At 46.4% G+C, this 23,793-nt stretch overlaps 1 protein-coding gene across 1 annotated transcript in view; it reads left to right on the forward strand.

Moving 5' to 3' along the window:
• The first annotated feature begins 6,773 nt into the window (after positions 1–6,773).
• The window catches only part of LOC113426540 (hydroperoxide isomerase ALOXE3-like), a 40,823-nt gene continuing 23,803 nt past the window's right edge, over positions 6,774–23,793 (forward strand). Inside the window, exons 1-2 of the mRNA XM_026688910.2 lie at positions 6,774–7,015; positions 22,972–23,176. Of these exons, the coding sequence (XP_026544695.1) occupies positions 6,830–7,015; positions 22,972–23,176 (391 nt within the window). The 5' untranslated portion in view covers positions 6,774–6,829. The remainder of the gene's footprint in view (positions 7,016–22,971; positions 23,177–23,793) is intronic.

A 23,793-nucleotide genomic window follows, 5' to 3' on the forward strand; every position in this document is an offset into this window, starting at 1 on the left:
TCTTTTGTTTTAAACACAGTTCTCAACTTATGACCGTTTGATACTTTAACAATGGCCTTGCTTAGCAACGGACATTCAACTTTCCCAGCCAGCCAAAGAAAATCAGTGGAGGAAATCGTATTCCTGATTTGTTTATTGGCCTCTGACACCCCCCCAAAAAAGACCCTAAAATTGTGCCCATCGGAAGTTGAGGACGTCCTGTGTAGAATGTTCTTCCACCTCATTGTTGTTCAGCTTGGTGTGACAGTGAAAAAAAAATGGCACTTAACAACCATTAGACAGACAGATAATCAGAGTTGGAAGGGACCTTGTAGGTCATCTAGTCCAACCCTCTGTCCAAGCAGGAAACCCTACATCATTTTTGACAGATGGGAGTCCAATCTCTTCTTGAAAGCCTCCAGGAATGAAGCTCCCACAACTTCTGAAGGCAACTCCTGTTTCATTCGGTTGATGGTTCTCCCTGTCAGAAAGTTTCTCCTTATTTCCAGGTTGAATCTCTCCTTGTTCAGTTTCCATCCATTATTCCTTGTCTGGCCTTGGAGAATAGCTTGACCCCCTCATCCTCTCTGTGGCAGGCACTCAAATATTGGAAGACTGCTATCATGTCTCCCCTGGTCCTTTTGTTCATTAAAATCTAATCTGATTAACAGAGCTGGAAGGGACCTTATAGGTTATCTAGTCCAACCCCCCCCCCCACTCAAATATTGGACTACTGCTATCCTGTCTCCCCTGGTCCTTCTCTGGAGTAGCCATGGCAGTTCCTGCAACCATTCATCGTATGTTTTAGCCTCCAGTCCCCTCATCACCCTGGTTGCTCTTCTCTGCACTTTTTTTTACGACTCCCAGCGTCTTTTTATAGTGTGGTGACCAAAATGGGATGTAGTACTTTAGGTGTGGCCTTACTGAGGCTTTATTAGAGCTTTAGACCTTTTTCCCAACCGTGGGGGAGGAAAGGTTGTCAAATCAGGCGTGGCTTTTTTAAAGCACTGACACTTTTCTGCCGTGCCCTTTGTAAGTTTGAACAGCTGCTAAACCAATGGTCAGGGGTGGGATTCGACCGGTTTGGACCGGTTTGGGCGAACTGGCTGTTAAATTTGCATCTGGTTCACCGAATTAGTATTTGAACAGACCGCCTGGCCCCGCGTACCCAGCCCCCACCCACCCAGGAGTCTCCATGTGGCCCATTTTTGATGCAAGGCTCGCCCAGAGGCTCTGGGAGGAGGAGGGGGGAAATGGGCCTTCCAGAAGTCCAGAAACGGGCCTGCTTCAGGCTTCTGGCGGGCCTCTGGAGCCCAGGGGAGGCCATTTTCATCCTCCCGGAGGCCTGAGGGAAGCCTCCGGACCCTGGGGAAGGCAAAAAACGGCCCACCCAGAGTTCCGGTAGGCCACACCCACCCAGCAACTGGGCAGTGAACGGTTGCTGGGATTCAAAAATGGTCATACATCAAGGACCACCAAGTTGGAATGTTCTTCGCTCTAATTGCATTTCAGGCTGGCACGCCTTGATAAAAATCTGTAGGGATTTGCTTAAATAAATAAAGTGGCAACTCATTTAATGGCCGTTATGCTTAACGGTGGAAAGTTTCCCCCCCCCACGCTATCGGAGCTTCAAACAGCTGCTGAACGCACGGTTGTAAGTTGAGGGTTACATCCATTCAAGCTATTTTCCAAAGTATCCGAAGGCCTTTGTAAGGAATAATGGATGGAAGCTGAACAAGGAGAGATTCAACCTGGAAATAAGGAGAAACTTTCTGACAGGGAGAGCAATCAACCGATGGAACAGAAGTTGCCCTCAGAAGTTGTGGGAGCTTCATCCCTGGAGGCTTTCAAGAAGAGACCGGACTGCCATCTGTCAGAAATGGTGTAGGGTCTTCTGCTTGGACAGGGGAGGTTGGACTAGATGACCTACAAGGTCCCTTCCAACTCTGATTATCTGTTATCATTTTCTGTACATGTTGTTTTGTCTCTCACTGGAAAACCTCTTCTGTATTCCCATTCATTCCCCCCCCCCACTGCATTTAAACATGAGCCAGCCGTGTGTGCCAGCTGCCAAAAAAAGCTAATACGATCCTGGGTTGTATAAACAGAGGCAGAGAATCCAAATCATATGAAAGATTAGTACCATTTTGTAAAGCATTAGTGAGGCCACACACCTGGAATCCTGCACCCAGTTTTGGTCACCACGTTACACACACACACAAGATGTTGAGACTTTGGAAAAAGTTCAGAGAAGGGCAACTGAGAGGATTAAAAGGCCTGGGGACTAAAATATATGAAGAACGTTTGCAAGATTTGGGTTTGGCTAGTCTAGAGAAAAGAAGACTAGGTGGGACATGATAGCAGTCTTCGAGTATTTGAGGGGCTGCCCCAGAGAGGAGGAAGGGGGTCAAGCTATTTTCTAAAGCACCAAAGGCCAGACAAGGAATAATGGATGGAAATTGAACAAGGAGAGAGATTCAACCTAGAAATAATTAGGAATTTCCTGACAGTGAGAACAATCAACCAATGGAACAGAAGTTGCCTTTGGAAGTTGTAGGAGCTTCATCCCTGGAGGCTTTCAAGAAGAAACTGGACTGTCCTCTGTCAGAAATGGTGTAGGGTCTTCTGCTTGGGTGGGGTGGGGGGTTGGACTAGATGACCTACAAGGTCCCTTCCAACTCAGTTATTCTGCTATTAAGAAACAACACATGGAAACAAGCAGAGAGGCAACCTGGAATTTAAGGAGAAACTTCCTGACTGTGAGGACGATGAAACAGGGGAAAGAGAAGTGGCGGATGCTCCATGCCTGGAGCCCCAAAGGTGCTTTTTCCCCCCAAGAGGCAACTGGACTTTCTGGGTTTTTCTTTGAAGACGTGTCACTTCTCATCTTCTTGGAGAATCTTCCCGCAGGAGAAGCGAAACGTCATCGGATTCTAATTCTAAAATGGTATAGGATCTCCTACTTGAGAGGCTGGACTAGAAGACCTCCAAGGTCCCTTTCGGCTGTGTTCTGATTGAGATTGGCCCAAGAACAAGATGTCCCATTTTCATTCCCAGGTTGTTGTTTTTTTTGTTTTGTTTTTTTGAGAAGGTCCCAGGTTTGGTCCAGCCCAACCAGATCATGCCCCGGGCTCAGAAGGAAGATGTGACTGCCATAAACCATCCAAACACCCAACCTTTGAAGTCACTGGTCAATTTGGAGATGCTTCTGAGGTTAAACTATGCCAGCCATGCTGAGCAGCTCCCAAAGGGAAGGCCACTGAGTCAGAGAGTCAGACCGGTGAGAATGCAACTGTGCCTTCACCACCATTTCCTGCCCTGTCCCAAAGAAATTCTGCGTGGCTTGGTCAGAATCAGATTCATCAGAATAGAGCTGGGAGGGACCTTGGAGGTCCTCTAGTCCAGCCCCGCCTGCTCAAGCAGGAGACAAGGATGGACTGAGGGAAGGGACTATTAGCATGGTGTCCAAGATTCTATTCCACCTACAATTTGTGACTTGAACTTTTGTCCTATTAAGCAAAGAGGTTGATAAGTGAATTATGCCTTGTGTTTGTGTCTTGGTCCTTCAGCCAATCCCTGCAGTTCTTCAGTGACTCAGGTGGTCATTAAACAAATCCAGCTTCCTTTATTATCGGAAGCCGGCTAGGAAAGGAGGATCCCGTGATTCCCATCCATTTTTTAAAATCTATGCCACCCAATTGTTGATCCCACAGGATCTCGGGGGATGCTGCTGTGATTCTAAGCGTGAAGGCTGGTGGCACACCGCTTTTTTTTGTTGCTGTTGTAACTTCGAACGGTCGCTAAGCAAGGATTGCCCGCCCAAAGGAGGAGCAGAATAACGGAAGAGAGAAACCAATTTATTTCTGCTTTGTTTGTTCGTTTTTAGAGGGAAGAAAAAAGGTTTTCCTGTCACGGCGGGGAAAAAACACAAGACTCGTGACCTAGATGTTGCCCACAAAAGCTCATTCGTTCTTTGATATTATTACTCAATTAAATTATTCAATTAAACAAATTAAATCCAATTTCAGGACAGGTAGCAGAACAGGCTGAATGGATATGGAATCCGTGGGCAATTAAAGAAGATTATTTATGATTTGGCCATGAACAATGAACAAGGGCAATAATGCTTTGAGCCAGAAGCGAACCAGAGAAGATCATTATGTCTAGCTTCTGTTCAGCGACAGGCAGTCCGTTCATTTAGGGATCATTTAAAGCACAGGGGAAAAAAGGAACTGAGGGGCCAACTTTCACACTTGATCCTTGCAGCATCCTCCACGATCGCAGGATCAAAATTCAGAGGCTTGGCAACTGGCATGTACTTATGACGGTTGCAGTTTCCCAGAGACACGATTCCTCTTTTGTGAACTTCTGACGAGCCAAAACAATGGGGGAGCCAAGTAGAAAGCAAATAATTACATTAAAATAAAATACGTTTAGAATGGAATGGAATAGAATAGAATAGAATAGAGAATACAATAAAATAGAATGAAATGGAATGGAATAGAAAATGGAATGGAACAGAATAGAGTAAAATAGAATTAATAGAGAATAGAACACAGAATAGAATAAAATAGAAAAATGGAATGAAATAGAATAGAACAGAATAGAATAGAAAATAGAATAGAATGAAATGGAATACAAAAATGGAATAGAAAGGAATAGAATAGAATACAATAGAACAGAATTAATAGAGAATAGAATAGAAAAAATGGAATAGAATGGAATTGAACAGAAAAATGGAATGGAATAGAATGGAATGGAATAGAATTAATAGAGAATATAATTTGAATTAGAGTAGAATAAAATAGAAAAATGGAATGGAATGAAATGGAATGAAATGGAATGGAATAGAATAGAAAGAATAGAATAGAATTAATGGAGAATAGAATTAGAATAGAATAGAAAAGCAAAGCAGAATGGAATGGAATGGAATGAGATGGAATAGAATACAATAGCATGGAATGGAATAGAAAAATGGAATGGAATGGAATAGAATAAAATAGAATACAATAGAAAGAATAGAATTAATAGAAAAGAATAGAATGGAATGGAACAGAAAAATTGAATAAAATGGAATAGAATAGAATTAATAGAGAATAGAATAGAATAGAGAATAGAATAAAATAGAAAAATGGAATGGAATAGAATAGAATAGAACAGAATAGAATGAGAATAGAATTAATAGAAAATGGAATAGAATGGAATAGAATGGGGGGGGGGGGCCCAAAAGACAATAATCTATGATTATTATTTTAAATTGTGACAGGTTGTTTTTTTTTTAAAAAAACATTTATTGCTCTTTTTAAACTGAGCATTGTACATCACACAGATAAATCAACAAAATAAATCAAAACGGAAGTGACGGTTGTAAGGTTGGAGAAGCAGCAATGCGACCCATCAGCCGGCCGAAGCTGAATGGGCTTTGTCGTCCTTTTTTTTAACCTCCCCTAAATTTCTACCCTATCAGATTTTTTTTAGTGATGGATACGGGTAGTCCTTGACTTACAACCACAAACGGAGCCCCAGATTTCTGTTGCTAAGTGAATTTTGCCCTGCTTTATGATCTTCCTTGCCACTGAGTTACCAACATAGTCATTAAGTGAATCCATTGACTTCGCTGTTCAGAGGGTCGCCAAAGGATATCAGGCGATTCCCAAGACGCTGCCCCCATCATAAAGGTGAGTCATTTTCAACTTCGAACAGTGACTAAGTGAATAGTTGTAAGTTGAGGACTACCTGTATTCCCTTCCTCACCTACCCATCTATCTCCATGATGGCCAATCTATGGCACGTGTGCCCGAGGTGGCACACAAAGCCCTCTCTGTGGGCATGTATGCCATTGCCAGCTGATCTTCACAGGCGTTCTTCACTGAAGAACGGCCTGAAAACAGCCCGTAAAATGACAGGAAAATGGCCAGAAACATGTCCTGAAAATGGCCCGGAAATGCCCCCCCCAAAATGGCCTGAAAATGGCTTGATTACGGCCCCCAAAAACGGACTGAGAAATGGCTAGAAAATGGCCTGACAACAGCCTGATAATGTCCCCAAAATAGCCGGAAAAATGGCTGGAAAAACGGCCTAGAAAATGGCCTGAAAAATGGCCTAGAAAGTGGCCCAAAAACAGCCAGAAAAATTGAGTGAAAATGGCCGGAAAAGGGCCTGAAAAACGGCCTTAAAACGGCCTGGAAAATGGCCCAGAAAACAGCCAAAAAATGGCTTGAAAATAGCCTGAAAAGCGACCTGAAAATGCCCCCAAACGGCCTGAAAATGCCCCCTAAAGGGCCTGAAAAAGGCCTGAAAACACCCCCCAATTGGCCAAAACACAGGCGTGCATGTGCCCACCAGCTGGTCTTCAGGTTTCTGGTGCTCGAACGCGCACACATACATACGCATGCGTGCATGTTCTGGTTTGGTTACTCGGTGCCGAAAAGGTTCTCCATCACTCATCTACTTGTTTCTTCAACCTTGTAGGTTGTCTTGGATGGATCTCTACTGATTAACATCTCCTTGCTGACGCATTGATGTTCTTCTGATCCACCAGGGAGGCAGAGGTGGTCAACTTAGTTTTCCTCTTTTGGCTTGCCAAGTTTCCCACTGGTGAGGAGAGGAAGGACAAGATTTATGGAAGAAGAAGAAGGAGAAGAGGGGAGGAGGAAGAATTGGAGAGGAGGAGGAGCAGGAGAAGGTGGAGGACAGCCCATCCTCTGAGTTGGCTTGGAGGCATCTGGGTGTAACTCACAAAGTGGAGAAGAGCCGGTTCAGAAGCAATTCATTTCTTCTCAATCCATCTTCATCCTCGAAAGGCGACGTTCTTCTTCTTCTCCTTCTCCTTCTCAATCCCATCAGCAGGATGGACCAGAACGGATCTTCTCAGAACCAGCCCAGCCAACTGGTGATCTACAAAGTTCAAGTGACTACGGGGCTAGGCCTTTTAACCGGGACGTTCGATTTGATCTCCATCGCCTTGGTGGGCACCAACGGAGAAAGCCCCAAGAAATATCTGAACCAGTTTGGGATGACCTGCTGTCAAGGATCGGTAAGATTTGGGTTCGAGTCTCAAGAGATGGAAGTTGGGAGGTGATACCTTACTTCTTGGAATAGATTTTGGTCCAGAGAGACAACAGAATAACAGAGTTGGAAGGGACCTTGGAAGTCTTCTATCCCAACCCCTAGTCAACCTCCCCAAGGGTCTTCAAACTTGGCAAGTTTAAGACTTGTGGACTTTAACTCTCAGAATTCCTGAGCCAACATGACTGGAGGAGGAATTCTGGGAGTTGAAGTCCACAAGTCGTAAAGCTGTCAAGTTTGAAGACCTCTGCTAGAAAGGTTGTAAGTCAGGTTTTCCCAATCTTAGCCATGGTTAAGACCCCTGGACTTTAACTCTCAGAATTCCTGAGCCAACATGACTGGAGGAGGAATTCTGGGAGTTGAAGTCCACAAGTCGTAAAGCTGTCAAGTTTGAAGACCCCCTGCCCTATACTATCTCAGAATAGAACCTATACCATCTCAGACACATTTCAGACAAATGGTTGGCCAATCTTGTCTTCAAAATCTCCAGGGCACCCACAACTTCTGGTGGCAAGCTGTTCCACTGGTTAATTTTCCTCACTGTTAGGAAGTTTCTCCTGAATTCCAGGTTGCTTCTCTCCTTAATTAGTTTCCATCCATTGCTTCTTGTCCTGCTTTCAGGTGTTTTGGAGAATAGCCCCTGGAATATTGCTATCATGTCATCCCTGTTCCTTCTTTCCATCACACTAGAGAAGACAAGGATATTGTAGGTCTGGTGTCACCACTTCTCCCAGTCCTCTTCTTTGCCAAACTGGCTGAGATGATCTTAGTCTTAGAACTTTATTGCCACTCTGAATGTCACAAATTATACGACACGGAGAAACAACACAGTTCAGTTTGGATGTATAATGGTGGACTTGGAGGAACCAAGGATTGAGTAGACTTCAACTGACTTGGGACCAGGGGAGACATGATAGCAGTCTTCCAATATTTGAGGGGCTGCCCCAGCGAGGAGGAAAAGGGTCAAGCTATTTTCTAAAGCACCTTTGAAGGCCAGACAAGGAATAATGGATGGAAACTGAACCAGGAGAGATTCAACCTGAAAATAAGGAGAAACTTTCTTACAGTGAGAATGATCAACCCATGGAACAGAAGTTGCCTTTGGAAGTTGTGTGAGCGCCATCACTTGAGACCTTCAAGAAGAGACTGGACTGCCATTTGTCAGAAATGGTGTAGGGTCTCCCACTTGGGGGGGGGGGTTGGACTAGATGACCTACAAGGTCCCTTCCAACTCTGATTATCTGTCATCTGTTATCTTGGAGCTTTCTGAAGGTCTCTCTACTTGCGTTGACCCATCCATGGATATGGGAGGGGTTGCGGTTGGACCAATAGAGGAACCTCTGCATTTTTGGGGGGGGGGGGGCTTTCTGTGACACTCCACATCAGATATTGACAGATCCATTTCTCAAACATCTGAACTGCTGGGGATTGAATCCCCATAGAGATTGAATCCAAATTTATTGTCTTTTTTTTTTTTTCTATTGTGAGCACACTGGCACACATTAAAAATGAAATTCTGTTGCTGGCTCTCAAAAGAAAGTAAATATCTACCTGTACACATACACAACACATATACACATGCTATATGCATACATACATACATACATACATACATACCTTCCACCCATACCTCCATACTTCATATCACCATACACCATACCTCTATACATCCATACCACCATACCACCATACCTCCATACCTCTATACATACATGCCTCCATACCTCCACACTCCATACCTCCATATTTTCATACTCCATACCTCTACATTCCATACCTCTATACCACCATACCTCCATACCTCTATACATACATGCCTCCATACCTCCACACTCCATACCTCCATATTTTCATACTCCATACCTCTACATTCCATACCTCTATACCACCATACTCCATACCTCTATAGATACATACCTCCATACTACCATACTCCATTCTCTATACATACATACCTCCATATCACCATACCTCCACACTCCATACCTCCATACCTCCATATTTTCCTACTCCATACCTCCATATTCCATACCTCTATACCACCATACTCCATACCTCTACAGAAACATACCTCCACACTCCATACTTCCATACCTCCACACTCCATACCTCCATACCTCCACATTTTCATACTCCATACCTTCATACCAAACTTGATTGCAGGAAATATGACTTCAGCAACAGAGTGGTCAATGTCTGGAATACTCTACCTGTGATTTCTTCCCCAAACCCCAAAAACTTTAACCTTAGACTGTCTACTATTGACCTCACCCCTTTCCTAAGAGGTCTGTAGGGGGCGTGCATAAGCGCACCAATGTGCCTACCGTCCCTGTCCTATTATTTCTTTTTATTTTTCTTATATGTATCCATTTCATGTATTCATAACCATGTTTATATTTATACCTATTATCTTGTAAGCGATTGACAAATCAAATAAATAAATAAATAAAATAAATAAAATTCCATACCTCCATGTTCCATATCTCCACACTCCATACCTCCATATCTCCCTATTTTCATACTCCATACCTCCATACTTCCATATTTGATACCTCTATACCACCATACTCCATAACCTCCATATTTTCATACTCTATACCTCCATATTCCATACTTCTATACCACCATACTCCATACCTCTATAGATACATACCTCCATACCTCTATACCTCTATACCACCATACTCCATACCTCTATACATACATACTTCCATACCACCATACTCCATACCTCCATACCTCCACACTCCATACCTCCATATTTTCATATTCCACATGTCCATACCTCCATATTCCATACCTCTATACATACATACCTACACACCACATACTGCATACCTCCATATTCCATACCTCCATACTCCATGCATACATACCTCCATATTCCATACCTCTATACATACATACCTACACACCACATACTGCATACCTCCATATTCCATACCTCCATACTCCATACATACATACCTCCATATTCCATACCTCTATACCTCCATACCTCCAAAGATCCATACCTCCATACCACCATACTCCATACCTCCATATTCCATACCTCCATATTTTCATACTCCATACCTCCAAAGATCCATACCTCCATACCACCATACTCCATACCTCTATACCTCCATATTTTCATACTCCATACTCCATACCTCCATACTCCACTCTTCAATATCTCCATACTCCATACCTCTATACATACATACATCCCTTTTAAATAAATAGTGGAAGGTGGAAGCTTTGAGATGGAAAAGATGATTGGCCAAACTGAATCCCTCTCTGATGGTGTGGAGCCCACCATGCATCTGGGATGCTTTTCACACGACGCAAAGGGTTGTGCGGTCCCTTAAGGCAGTGATCCCCAACCTTTTCTACGCCGCGGCCCGGTACCGGCATCAGCTGGGCGCCGCGGCCCGGTACCGGCATCAGCTGGGCGCCGCCATCTTTTCATCAAAAAGATGGCGGCGCCAGCGCTCGGTGAGCTTTTCCGGTAATGGCTCTACCCGGAAAAGATCACCGAAGCGCTGAGCGCCGCCATCTTTTTTGATAACGTGCTTCCGTGAGCTTTCACCCGGAAAAGCTCACCGGAAGCACTTTTTCCTCAAAAAGATGGCGGCACCCAGCAAGCCTGCGGCCCGGTAGGAGTTGTTCCGCGGATCGTAACGGTCCGCGGACCGGTGGTTGGGGACCCCTGCCTTAAGGAACACCAAGTTCTTAGATAGCGACCATGTCCAAGGGAAAACCTCTTGGGAGCAAGGTTCACTTTATGTCATCTTCCCAACTTTGCTGTCCACCTGAATCCTCCCTGGCTGTGAAGGAGTTCCGGATAGAAGTGACCAGAAGTGACACGTCAGTCATCCATCCAAAATATTGATGACGTTGTTAACTTCTACCAAACTTCAACCTTGGGATGGATCTGGATTACTATTTGTGGGTGGGATTAAGAGAAGTTCCTTCAAATCCAGGTTGAGGTCATGATCAAGACGTTTCCACCACTGTGGCCAACTCGTGTCCCTCCTTGGTATTGAGATCAAGGAGAAGGATTGACCAGATGGGCCCAGGGATTAGAAGCACTCCTCGACTTATGACCAGAATGGAGCCCAAATTGTTTGCCGCTAAGCGAGACATTTGTCGAGTGAGTTTTGCCCCCTTGTATGGCTACTATGGGGAAGGGAATTCCTTGTCACCATGGGGAAGGGAATCGCTGCAGTTGTTCAATTAGTGACACGGTCATTAAGCGAATCCGGCCTCCCCATGCTCAACTGTCATTAAGTACGAAGTGGTTTTGCCAAGCGTCCCAATTTTGATCACATGTACGTAGGGATGCTGCAATGGTCTTGAGCGCGAAACACAGCCGTAAGTCTGTTTCTTTCAGCGCCATTGTAAATGTGGTCACTAAACGAACTGTCATAAGTTGGGGATTTCCTGTAGCTGTTTCCTTATTAACCCAGAGAAGGTTTTCTTCAATTCTTTGGCCGAAGTGATAGCAAGGAATAACCTTGGAGTCTCTGGCATCGCAGAAATGCTACCCCATAACCAATATAAAGAGGTCAAATGTTTATTATGGCATAATCTATATATATATAGTATATAGTTCCCAAACTTTTTCAGTCCACCACCCCCTTGGTGCTACAAACTCAACCTTGGTGCCCCCCACCCAGGGGTGGGATTCAAATTTCTGTGGGCATGGCCTAATTTGAGGGTAGAATGTCCGGCTTTCCATCTCTCTCGTTCCATGGCTCTGGGCGTCACTTATGTAGCTTGCTGGGTGAGCTGGAGGCAGCGGCGGGCGGGACAACAGCCCCGCCGCGGCTCCATCCCGTCAGCCGCCGGGAGATTTCCTTGCAGCCGGCTTGACCCGGCCCAGGTGGGGACCTGTTGCGGCTCGGTGCAGGCAGCCTTCCGAGATGGGAAGGGTGAATCCCGCCTGCAGCGGTGCGGTGCAGTGCGCTGATTCCCTGTGCCTGCAAAAACCTCCAGCCGCCGTATGTTTTTTTCGGTGCGTCCAGCCGCACCGAAAAAACACACGGCGTCTGGGTGCTTTCTGGAGCAAAATTACCAACCTCCGACTTCGCTTGCTCTGCTTCTCCAACGCGCCCCTGTGGCCATCAGAGATTGTCGTGCATGCGCACGATGTTGTGTATGCGTAATATGGACTGACTGGCCAGGGAACGGAGGAGTGGGTGGACAGGAGCAGAGCTAGGCAGGGGCTCGTTTTACCAGTTCTCCAATTGCCAGAACGGTAATGAACGGTGGAATCCCACCCCGGATTGCGCCCTGTGAGGGGGCCGCCTCCAGCGCCCCCTGGCGCCTCTTAGCGCCCCCTAAGGCATCCCACCGCCCCAGGGGCGGTACCGCCCTCTTTAGGAACCACTTGATTTAAAGTATTTCTATTATTATTATTATTATTATTATTATTATTATTATTATTATTATTATTATTATTATTATTATTAGTAGTAGTAGTATTGGTAGTAGTATTAGTAGTAGTATTAGTAGTAGTATTAGTATTACACAAAAATGACAGTAAACACAGCAAATCATCACAAATCATTATCACAAATCATTATTATTATTATTATTATTATTATTATTATTATTATTATTATTATTACTATTACTATTACTATTACTATTACTATTACTATTACTATTATACACAAAAATGACAGTATACACAGCAGACAAGATAACCATGCTGGGTTTCGTATCACAAATCACTAGTCGAACACTTCTCAAGCGTTTAGGACTGCGTGATGTATTGGCGGATCATGCGAGCAGATCCCAGTAAGGTGGCCTTCTGCAGCTGATCAATGGTGATCTTGTCAGCACCAATTGTTTTCAAGTGCGTGCCTAGGTCTTTAGGCACAGCAGCACCCAGTGTGCCCAGTACCACGAGCACACTGGGTTTATTATCATTATTAATATTATTATTATTATTAAAACCAGTGTTGTCTAGGGAATTCTGGGAGCTGGTCTGCCCATCAAGACGGTTGCCCAACAACAAATCAAATTACAAGAGATTGTCACGAAGCAAGTGATTGACAGCTAAGAAGAAAGCAGATGTAGGTGTTGGATTAATGTCTAGAAATTGGAAACGCCTCGAATCACATTACATAAATTGATACTAAACTCGGATAAGGTGGAGGTGTGTTGGTGAACGGTTGATTCACAAACCTACCGAATAATTCATTCTGGATGGTTTTTTTGGTCTCTTATCCATTGTTGATCCAAAGAACATTTGGCCAGGTGTGGCTGGTTTATTGTTGAATTCTGGGGGCGTCATAATTATTTTACACTTCTGGAAGATGATGACATTTAGTTGGGTTGACAGTGTGTGTGTGTAGCTTAGCTCAGAAAATCTGGTCTTGGAATCTACTCAGCATGGTCTTCAAGGAAGTTCATTGAAGGTTTCCTAAGAGCTCCTGGTTAAGCTTCAGTACTTAGAAATGCTGAAGGTCCTTAAATAATTTAGGGCTGTCCAACAGTGGCAACTTTTAAGACTTATGGACTTCAACTCCCAGAATTCCCCAGCCAGACCCTTCCTCTTCCTCCTCCTCCTCCTCCCCTCCTCCATTCCTCCTCCACTCCTTCTCCTCCTCCTTTCTCCACCTCCTTCCTGTCTCCTTTTCTTCATCTCATCTCCTCCATCTCTCCTCTTTTTCCTCCTCCTCCTCCATTTCTTCTCCTTTCCTTCTCCTCCTCCTCCATCATCCATCCTCCTCTCCTTCTCCTTCTCTTTCTCAATCGCCTTCCCCTCCTTTTCCTCCTCCTCCTCCATCCATCTTCCTCTCCTTCTCTTTCTCTTCTATCCCTTCTCCTTTTCTCCTCCTCCTCTTCCTCCTCCTCCGTTCCTTCTCCTCCTTTCTCCACCTCCTTCCTGTCTCCTTTTCTTAATCTCATCTCCTCCATCTCTCCTCTTTTTCCTCCTCCTCCTCCATTCCTCCTCCTCTCCTTCTCCTCCTCCTCCATCATCCATCCTCCTCTCCTTCTCCTTCTCTTTCTCAATCGCTTCCCATCTCCTTCTCCCCTCCTCCATCCATCTTCCTCTCCTTCTCCTTCTCTTCTATCCCTTCTCCTTTTCTCCTCCTCCTCTTCCTCCTCCTCCATTCCTCCTCCTCCTTTCTCCACCTCCTTCCTGTCTCCTTTTCTTCATCTCATCTCCTCCATCTCTCCTCTTTTTCCTCCTCCTCCTCCTCCATTCCTTCTCCTCTCCTTCTCCTCCTTCTCCTCGTCCTCCATCATCCATCCTCCTCTCCTTCTCCTTCTCTTTCTCAATCGCCTTCCCATCTCCTCCTTCTCCTCCTCCTCCATCCATCTTCCTCTCCTTCTCCTTCTCTTCTATCCCTTCTCCTTTTCTCCTCCTCCTCTCCACTTCCTCCTCCTCTTTATACTCTTAAGGCATCCATTTCGAGAGCTTAACCCAACCCACCTCAGCTATACATTTGTTCCATGGAGCCTTGGGGGGTTTTCCTTTAACAAAATTTAAAATCCCCTCCATAAACCCCCATTTAGAATCTCTGCCATTCAGAGCTGCAAACCTTTCACTGCCCTGTCAGTCACCAGGCTTTTAAACTAATTAAAGGATTAAAACGATGGATTTTTTCCAGTGGCAGTTGAGCGTTCCAGCTGAGCCAGGGTTTTATTTCAGGTGGAATGAAAACCAAAGGTTGCCCCATCCCGGCGCCCACCAACACAATAGCTTGGCACCAAATAGCCCCAGGTTTCATTCCAGCAAGTGGAAGGGCCCCACACGTTTCTGCACAGAGGCGCTCTGTGTGTGTGTGTGTGTGTGTGTGTGTGTGTGTGTGTGTGTGTGTAAAACTGGAAAAAAAAAAGAATGGCAAACCTGAACCTCAGGAATGAGCAGAAGAGTTCAAGAAGAGTTTTTCCCTCCTGCCAGGACTGGTTGTGGACGATGGGAGATGTAGTCTGTCTTCGGATGAGTCAGGCTTTCCAAGAAGAATGGCCGGGGCAAGAGTTATGTCGCTTCTTAAAGCAGGATTTTAAATGGCTCTAGCTGAGTGTGGCCTAGGCAACCATGGACTTGATATGGTTATGGAGGGTTGGGGCGGGGGTGTCTCTCTGGGGGGCAGGGTAGGCCCTAGATCTGGTTTTTGTCTTGGGACAGAGGCGATGCAAGCTGGTGTTGGGGGAAATATTACCCTTGCCGTGAACAGATTAACAGAGTTGGAAGGGGGCTTGGAGGTCTTCTAGTCCAGCCCCCTAGTCCCCTGATGGCGAACCTATGGCACAGGTGCCAGAGGCGGGATGCAAAGCCCTCTCTGTGGGCATGCGTGCCATCGCCAGCTGGTGTTCTAAAAAAACAGCCCAAAAAACAGCCTGAAAATGGTCCGAAAAACAGCCTGAAAATGGACCGAAAAACAGCTTGAAGAACAGCCTAAAAATGGCTCAATACTGGCCAAAAAACAATCTGAAAATGGCCTGAAAATGCCCCCCCAAATACCTCAAAAAACAGTCTGAAACAGCACAAGAATGGCCTGAAAAACAGCCTGAAAAATGGCCCAGAAAATGGCCTGAAAATGGTTCAAAAAACACACCCCCAAATAGCCAAAAGAACAACCTGAAAATGGACTGAAAAACAGCCAGAAGAACAGCTTAAAAATGGCTCAAAAATGGCCTGAAAAATGCCCCCCAAATACCTCAAAAAACAGTCTGAAACAGCGCAAAAATGGCCTGAAAAACAGCCTGGAAAATGGCCTGAAAAATGGCCTGAAAATGGTCCAAAAAACACCCCCAAAATAGCCAAGAAAATGGCCTGGAAAATGACTGGAAAAACAGCCTGAAAAATGGCCCAAAAACAGGCTGGAAAATGGCCTGAAAACGCCCCAGAAAATGCCCTGAAAATGGCTGAAAAACAGCATGACAATGGCCTGAAAAATGGCCTCTAAATGGCCCAAAAAAACTCAGCCCAAAAAACAGGCATGCAGGGGGCAGCCAGTTGGCCTTCAGGTTTCGGGTGCTCCATTGCACGCACATGCACAGGTGTTCAGGTTTGGTCACTTGGTGCGGAAAAGGTTCGCCATCACTGCCCTAGACCATTTCAGACAAAATGGCCGCCCAGTCTCTTCTTAAAGACCTCCAGTGATGGAGCCCCCACAACTTCTGGAAGGAAGCTGTTCCACTGATTAATTGTTCTTCCTATCAGGAAATGCCTCCTTAGTTCTAGCTTGCTTGTCTCCTCGGTTACTCTACACCCATTGCTTCTTGTCCTGCCTTCAGCTGCTTTGAAAAACAAGCTGTCCCCTTCTTCTTCGTGGCAGCCCCTCAAATATTGGAACGCTGAGATTGCTCTTGGTGAACATGGCAGTTCCCATGTCATCTTCTCAACCCAAGGAGAAGGTCCTAGTTGACCAGACCATCCCAGATACTCCGAGGAATGGCTCAAAGAAAACCTTGGTAGCTGCTTGGAATGGGGGAGGTCATGGTGTCTTTGGTTACAACCGTGCCTGTATGAATGGATGCCAGAAAGTCTTTTAGTATTGGAGATCTCTGGAAGAAGACACCACAAACCAGGGTCAGGAAGTTTCTCCTTAGTTCTACATTGCTTCTCTCCTTGCTTAGTTTCCATCCATTGTTTCTTGTCCTGCCTTCTGGTGCTTTGGAACCAATTCCAATCCGATTTTAGACCTGGAGTCAGCATCTCAATAGCTTTGGTTACCTTGGCAGATGGTGTCCTCTAGGGAGAAAAACATAAGATAGGAACAGAAGTCTATTATTCTCCCTATATCTTTTGCCACCTCTTGAGAGATGTTGGTTTGTGTTAGTAACGCAAGGGGATGCTTATTTGGCCCAGGTTAAGTAGGTTATGGTAGACTTCCATAGAAGACCTCTTTTGGGTTCTAGTTGGCTCTTCCAGCCTGGTCAACTTTCAGATGTGGGACTTTCAACTCCCAGAATTCCCAGTAAAACCAGTACTGTCTAGGGAATTCTGGGAGCTGAAGTCTGCCCATCGGATGGTTGCCCAACAACGAATCAAGATACAAGAGATTGTCACTAGCAAGTGATTGACAGCTAGGATTATTCTTCCTTCCACCATAATGAAGCGAGCAGATGTAGGTGTTAGATTAACTTTCAGATGTTGGACTTCAACTCCCAGAATTCCCAGTAAAACCAGTGCTTAGAGAATTCTCGGAGCTGCCCTTTGGATTGTTGCACAACAACAAATTGGGTTACAACAAGTGATTGTCACCCGCAAGCGATTGACAAGACAACACGGGACTCTGTCCAAGCATGGACCCATTTGTGAAGCACTGTCTCATGATCACGAGTGGCCAACTCCATCAATTTTGGGCAGGATCTGGGTGTTCTTGTGGTTGGTGTGGCAAGTCTTCAAGCCACCCGTCAGATATGATTGCTCAGATCTTCAGAGACCGTAGAGGTTTTGTGGAGGTGGCTGAGGTGTGATCTCATTCAGAGTTCATCCTCTTAATCTCATGGGAGTAGACGTGTGCTCAAGGATGGCATTTTTGTCTCCTGCTAGTTCTGCTAGATCCATGGCCCACCTGGTTGGTCAAGACCTCTCAAGAGATAATGTGGGTTGGGTCCGCACAGTGGCAAAAGCTTCTTGAGGGAGGGGAAAATTTCTACTTCCTTTGAAAGAAGTGGTTGTCCACTCTGTCCTCAAGGCGCCATTTCTGCTTCCATCAGACCAGGGGTGGGATTCAAATTTTTTAACAACTTGTTCTGTGGGCGTGGCTTAGTTGGTGGGCGTGGCTTGGTGGTCATGTGACTGGGTGGACATGGCTTGGTGGTCATGTTATTGGCTGGGCGTGGCCAACTCAATATCACTCACATCGAGGCACGCATCTCCTTGCCTGGCCTCTCATGACTGTGGGGGTGCTGCAACAGTCGTAAGTGGGAAAAATGGCCATAAGTCACCTTTTTCAGTGCCCTTGTAACTTTGAATGGTCACTCCACCCAAGCAAAGTACCAGCAAAGGAGGGGGAAAAAAACTCCAGAGAAGTTCCTGAGACAGGAAGTCTAGTCCTGCCAAGAATGTAATAAGGGTTAATGGAGAGGCAGTTTCTGTAAGCAACACCAGAATGTTTCCTTCCTGCCTTCCTTACAGGATTAGGCCAGTAATTTCTTCTAACAACCGGTTCTCCGAACTGCTTAGAATGTTAACAACCGGTTCTAGCGAATAAGTGCGAACTGGTAGAATCCCATCCCTGCATCAGACAATTCCAGCCCAGCTTCTAACCTTTGGAGAAGTTTGTAGAGGAACTAGAAGGCCTATATCAAGGCTCTTCTAACTTGACAGCTTTAAGACTTGTGGATTTCAACTCCCAGAACTCCTGAGCTAACATAACTGGACGAGCTGTCAAGTTTGAAGACCCCTGGCCTACATCCTCAAAGGTCCGTTGAGGAAATGGAAGATGTAGACATATCTTCAAGTTGTCAAGGCTGAAGGCCTTGACAACTTGAAGATATGTGAACTCCAACTCCCAGAATTCCCCAGCCAGCAAGAGACACAACCTCCCTACAACCAGGAAGTGGACTTTCCCTGTCAGGGCACCGTATTATGGACCAGTGTCCTATCGGACACCTAGATGATCCAAATCTTATTAGCCTTCCACAAAACCCTGAAGACTTGGTTTGGCCAATTAGGAGAATATAATAACCATGATTAAATGGTATTATAGTCTTAAACAGCTCAACCTGGTTATGATGGGATAATAAGTCATCCTTGTTTGGCTCTTTGTCTTCTGAATCCTACCCATGGTCAGAATCTGGTGGTGGGCAAATCCATCCATCCATCAATAAGCCAGAAAAACCTGTGTGTCCCAGCTTATGACTTGATGCTGATCTCCAGTTGAAGGGAAATCAAATTTTGGAATCCTAGCTCTGATCCTGAGGTTCCCAATGGATCCACTAGAAGCCTACTGGAGACTCCTTGTCTTGAAGAACCGTCTTGAGACCAGGTTGCTTGACAGTTTGAGGGCATTGTGTTCGGACAATTGTCAGAGTTTGGGCTCTCCTAGTTTGAGAGTGATCTGGGTGTTGTGTTCTGAGAACTCTCAGAGTTTGATCTCTGGTAGTTTGAGGGCGATCCCGCTGTTGGGACCACCATCGGAGTACAATATCTTCTCGGCTAGCTTGGGCAAGCACTTCAAGGTCATTCTTCAGTCAACCACATCACAAGGAGGTGGAATTCAGTTGAGCTATCACCAGGAAGCTCTTTGATCTCCTTGGCTTCCTTTGATGTGAATCAACATAAAAGGAGTCCAAAGGAAGCCAGGGGAACACACCTGAGAACACCTGAGTGGTGGAACCAAGGTTGGCTTCCTCCCTCTGGAGATATTGGAGCAGAGCCTGGAACGGGCCGGAAAGCCAACTATTCCTGCAAAATAAATAATCAAATCCTAGAATGTCGGTTCAGAAGGAGCCACGAGGTTCATTTCGGGCAATCGCTGAAGTATGCCAGAGGTGGCAGTCCAACTCCTCCTGGAAAAATTCCAAAGATTTCCAAACCCACAATCTGTTGAGGTTGTGTATATCTGTTCAGGACGTGGGTTTTTAAAGAGATATCTCCGGCTGAAAGTTATCCCTCATTATTTCTGCTCCTCTTGTTCGTGACCCTAAGCAATCATTGTCGAACTATATCTCCTGTGGCTTTCCTGTAGGTATCGCAATGTAACTATTGTGTCTCTATTGGAAGGGGATATTTGTAGCTCAGGATTGAACTGTGGGATCCTTGGTGGTCTCTGTGCTGGGTGGCTTTCTTGCAGATGTTTCATGACCCAGGTAAGGAACATTATCCATGCTAGAAGGAAAGGGGGTTTCCACAAAGAAGAAGGAGAAGGAGAAGGAGAAGGAGAAGGAGAAGGAGAAGGAGAAGGAGAAGGAGAAGGAGAAGGAGAAGAAGAAGAAGAGGAGGAGGAGGAGGAGGAGGAGGAGGAGGAGGAGGAGGAGGAGGAGGAGGAGGAGGAGGAGGAGGAGGAGGAGGAGGAGGAGAAAGAAGAAGAAGAAGAAGAAGAAGAAGAAGAAGAAGAAGAAGAAGAAGAAGAAGAAGAAGAAGAAGAAGAAGAAGAAGAAGAAGAAGAAGAAGAAGAAGAAGAAGAAGAAGAAGAAGAAGAAGAAGAAGAAGAAGAAGAATGACGACGACTCTGGGGTCCTTGGTGCTCTCTGAGCTTAGTGGTTTTCTTTCAGACATTTCATGACCCAACTAGGGAACATCATCAGTGCCAGAAGAGAGGGGGTTGAGGGGGAGGAGGAGGAAGAAAAGGACTGTGGGGTCCTTGATGCTCTTTGAGCTCGGCTGCTTTTTTGCAGACGTTTCATGACCCAACTAGGTAACATCATCAGTGCTAGAAGGGAATGGGGTCTTTGAAAAGGAGGAAGAGGAGGACTGTAGGGTCCTTGGTGGTCTCTGAACTTTCGTTTTCTTACAGACATTCCATGACCCAACTAGGGAACATCATCAGTGCTAGAAAGGAATGGCTTTTGCTCTCTGTTTCTATACAGGTGGGTCCTCCTGTTAAGGTGGAAATGGTGTTTACTTCTTGGTTGTCCTTATCTGATTAAGCTGTTGTTAACTAAGAGGTGGTAGAAGACGGTAATGGTTTACTGGGGCTAGGGAGTGAGCATTGTAGCCTAAATCAAGTCCCCAAAAGCAAGAGAATTCCTGGAAGCTTGGCCTTTAGACAAACTAGCCATCAACTGGCACAGAGAGATAAACAACATCTACACACCGTTGAAAAGAGAGAATCCAAAAGCAAAAAAGGAAACAAAAGGGCCCAAACACCGCCTTGCTAGCTGTCAATGCCCAGGTGAGCCGAGATTAACACCAAGATTAACGCTAGACCAGCAAACAAGAAGTAAACAATACACCAATTAAGGAAGTAGGAATTGCCAACTCAGAAAAACTATCAAACAATAAACCACAGACTAATGAAGAAACCACAAAAGAACATTCCCACTACTAACGCTAACAGGGTGAGCCATTAGTATAGAAACAGAGAGCAAACCCCACTCCCTTCTAGCATTGATGATGTTACCTAGTTGGGTCATGAAACATCTGTAAGAAAACCATCAAGTTCAGAGACCACCAAGGACCCCATATTCATCGTCGTCCTCCTCCTCCTCTTCACAAACCCCACTCTGTTCCACACTGATGTTGTTACCTAGTTGGGTCATGAAATGTCTGCAAGAAAGCAGCCAAGTTCAGAGACCACCAAGGACCCCACAGTCCTCTTCTTCCTCCTCCTCCACAAACCCCATTCCCTTCTAGCAATGATGTTGTTACCTAGTTGGGTCATGAAACGTCTGCAAGAAAACCACCAAGTTCAAAGAGCATCAAGGACCCCAACAAGGCCTCTTCCTCCTCCTGTTCCTCCCTTCTAGTACTGATGATGTTACCTAGCTGGGTCATGAAACATCTGCAATAAAACAGCCAAGTTCAGATAGCATCCAGGACCCCACAGTATTGTGTCTCTCTTTTACTTTTTTTCTTTTCTTTTCGGAACCTTCTCATTTGCTTCAACCTCTCTTCCCATGTCTTCCAAATTCCTGGACCTGACAGTCCTGTCCGGTAACGCGACATAGATATTGATCTCCTGGGTGCAGCCAAAGCCTCAAAACTGAAGCTGAGTTGGCACCCAAGAGATTTCCATGGGTTGAGCGTGCCTCCTTCCTCAAGGGAGTTCACCCCAATTTTAGAAGCCCAACGCCACCAAGACGCAGAAAGGACAGGTTGCTTCCTGGCTCAGGGAGAGTCTTCTCAGCGGCAGCCTCCGAGAAGGACCAAGTTCAACCTTCTCAAGATGATGCCCCGACTGATAAGGACAGGCTGGGAGGGAGTCTTCCATCTGCTAGAGCAGAGTGTCCAACCTTGGCCACTTGAAGACTTGTGGACTTCAATTCCTGGAGGAGGAGGAGGGGAGGAGGAGGAGGGGGAGGAGGAGGAATGAAGGAGGAGAAGGGATGGAAAGAGGAGGAGGAGGAGGAGGAGGAGGAGAAGGGGAGGAGGGATGAAAAAGGAGAGGAGGGGGAAGAGGAGAAGGAGGAAGGAGGAGGGAGGAGGAAGGATGGAAAGAGGAGGAGGAGAGGGGAGGAGAAAGTGGAGAAGGAGGAGAGAAGAGGAGGAGAGGGCAAGGAGGAAGAGGAGGAGGAGGAGGAGAGAAGAGGAGGAGGGCAAGGAGGAAGAGGAGGAGGAGGAGGAGGTGGAGAGAGGAGGAGGGATGAAAAAGGAGGAGGAGGGGGAAGAGGAGAAGGAGGAAGGAGGAGGGAGGAGGAAGGATGGAAAGAGGAGGAGGAGAGGGGAGGAGAAAGTGGAGGAGGAAGAGAGAAGAGGAGGAGGAGGGGAAAGGAAGAGGAGGGGAGGAGGAGGAGAGAAGAGGAGGAGAGGGCAAGGAGGAAGAGGAGGAGGAGGAGGTGGAGAGAGGAGGAGGGATGAAAAAGGAGGAGGAGGGGGAAGAGGAGAAGGAGGAAGGAGGAGGGAGGAGGAAGGATGGAAAGAGGAGGAGGAGAGGGGGAGGAGAAAGTGGAGGAGGAAGAGAGAAGAGGAGGAGGAGGGGAAAGGAGGAGGAGGAGGGGAGGAGGAGGAGAGACAAGACGAAGAGAAGGGATGGAAAAGGAGGAGGAGAAGGGAGAGAGGAAGAGGAGGAGGAGAAGTAAAGGGGATGAGGGGAGAGAAGGGAAAGAGCTGGCTGGGGAATTCTGGGAGTTGAAGTCCACGAGTCTTAAAGCCACCAAGGTTGGCCACCCCTGTGCAAGAGTGTTGACCGAACGTCCGGCAAGAACCCCACGGACCAACCACATGTAACGTGACCCCCCATTCCTCCTCCTCCTCCTCCTCCTCCTCCTCCTCCTCCTCCTCCTCCTCCTCCTCCTCCTCCTCCTCCTCCTCCTCCTCCTCCTCCTCTTGGCATCACGACCCTGTCTCTTCGCTTCTCCCAACAGGTGGCCGAGGTGGACCTCCCATGTGACCGGGATTTGGGGCCCATCCTGCTCATCCGCCTGCAGAAGGAACCGTATTCTTGTTTCCCCCAGAGCAGCTGGTACTGCACTACCGCCCAGGTGACTAGTCCTCAAGGAGAAGTCTTCCACTTCCCCTGCTACCAGTGGCTCGAGGGTTACTCTACGGTCTCCGTCCGAGAAGGAACAGGTGAGTAGCTCCAGGAGGTTGGAAAGAGGAGACATCAGTCAGACCCACAAGCGCTCACACCCCCCCAAACACAGGTAGTCCTGAACTTATGGCCACAATGGAGGCCCGAGGTTCTGTCGCTAAGGGAGGCAGTTCTTAAAAAGTGAGCTTTGCCCCGTTTTACGACCATGCTTGACACAAGTTGACTCAACTACAGATCATCATCAGTGCCAGAAGGGATTAGGGCTTGCCACTCAGGTAATGTACAAGTGGCTTGATGGTGATCGCCAGCATTGACGACGTTCCCTAGTTGGGTCATGAAACGTCTGCAAGAAAACCATCAAGCTCAGAGAGCACCCAGGACCCCACAATCCTCCTCCTCTCCTTCCTTCCTTCCTTCCTTCCTTCCTTCCTTCCTTCCTTCCTTCCTCCTCCTCCAACCCCACTCCCTTCTAGCACTGATGAGATTCCCTAGTTGGGTCATGAAACGCCTGCAAGAAAACCATCAAGCTCAGAGAGCACCCAGGACCCCACAATCCTCCTCCTCTTCCTTCCTTCCTTCCTTCCTTCCTTCCTTCCTTCCTTCCTTCCTCCTCCTCCAACCCCACTCCCTTCTAGCACTGATGAGATTCCCTAGT

This window comes from Notechis scutatus, chromosome Z (genome assembly GCF_049901735.1).
Source record: "Notechis scutatus isolate UNSWTSFEM ecotype Mainland chromosome Z, rNotScu1.2, whole genome shotgun sequence".
NCBI classification, from domain to species: Eukaryota; Metazoa; Chordata; class Lepidosauria; order Squamata; family Elapidae; genus Notechis; species Notechis scutatus.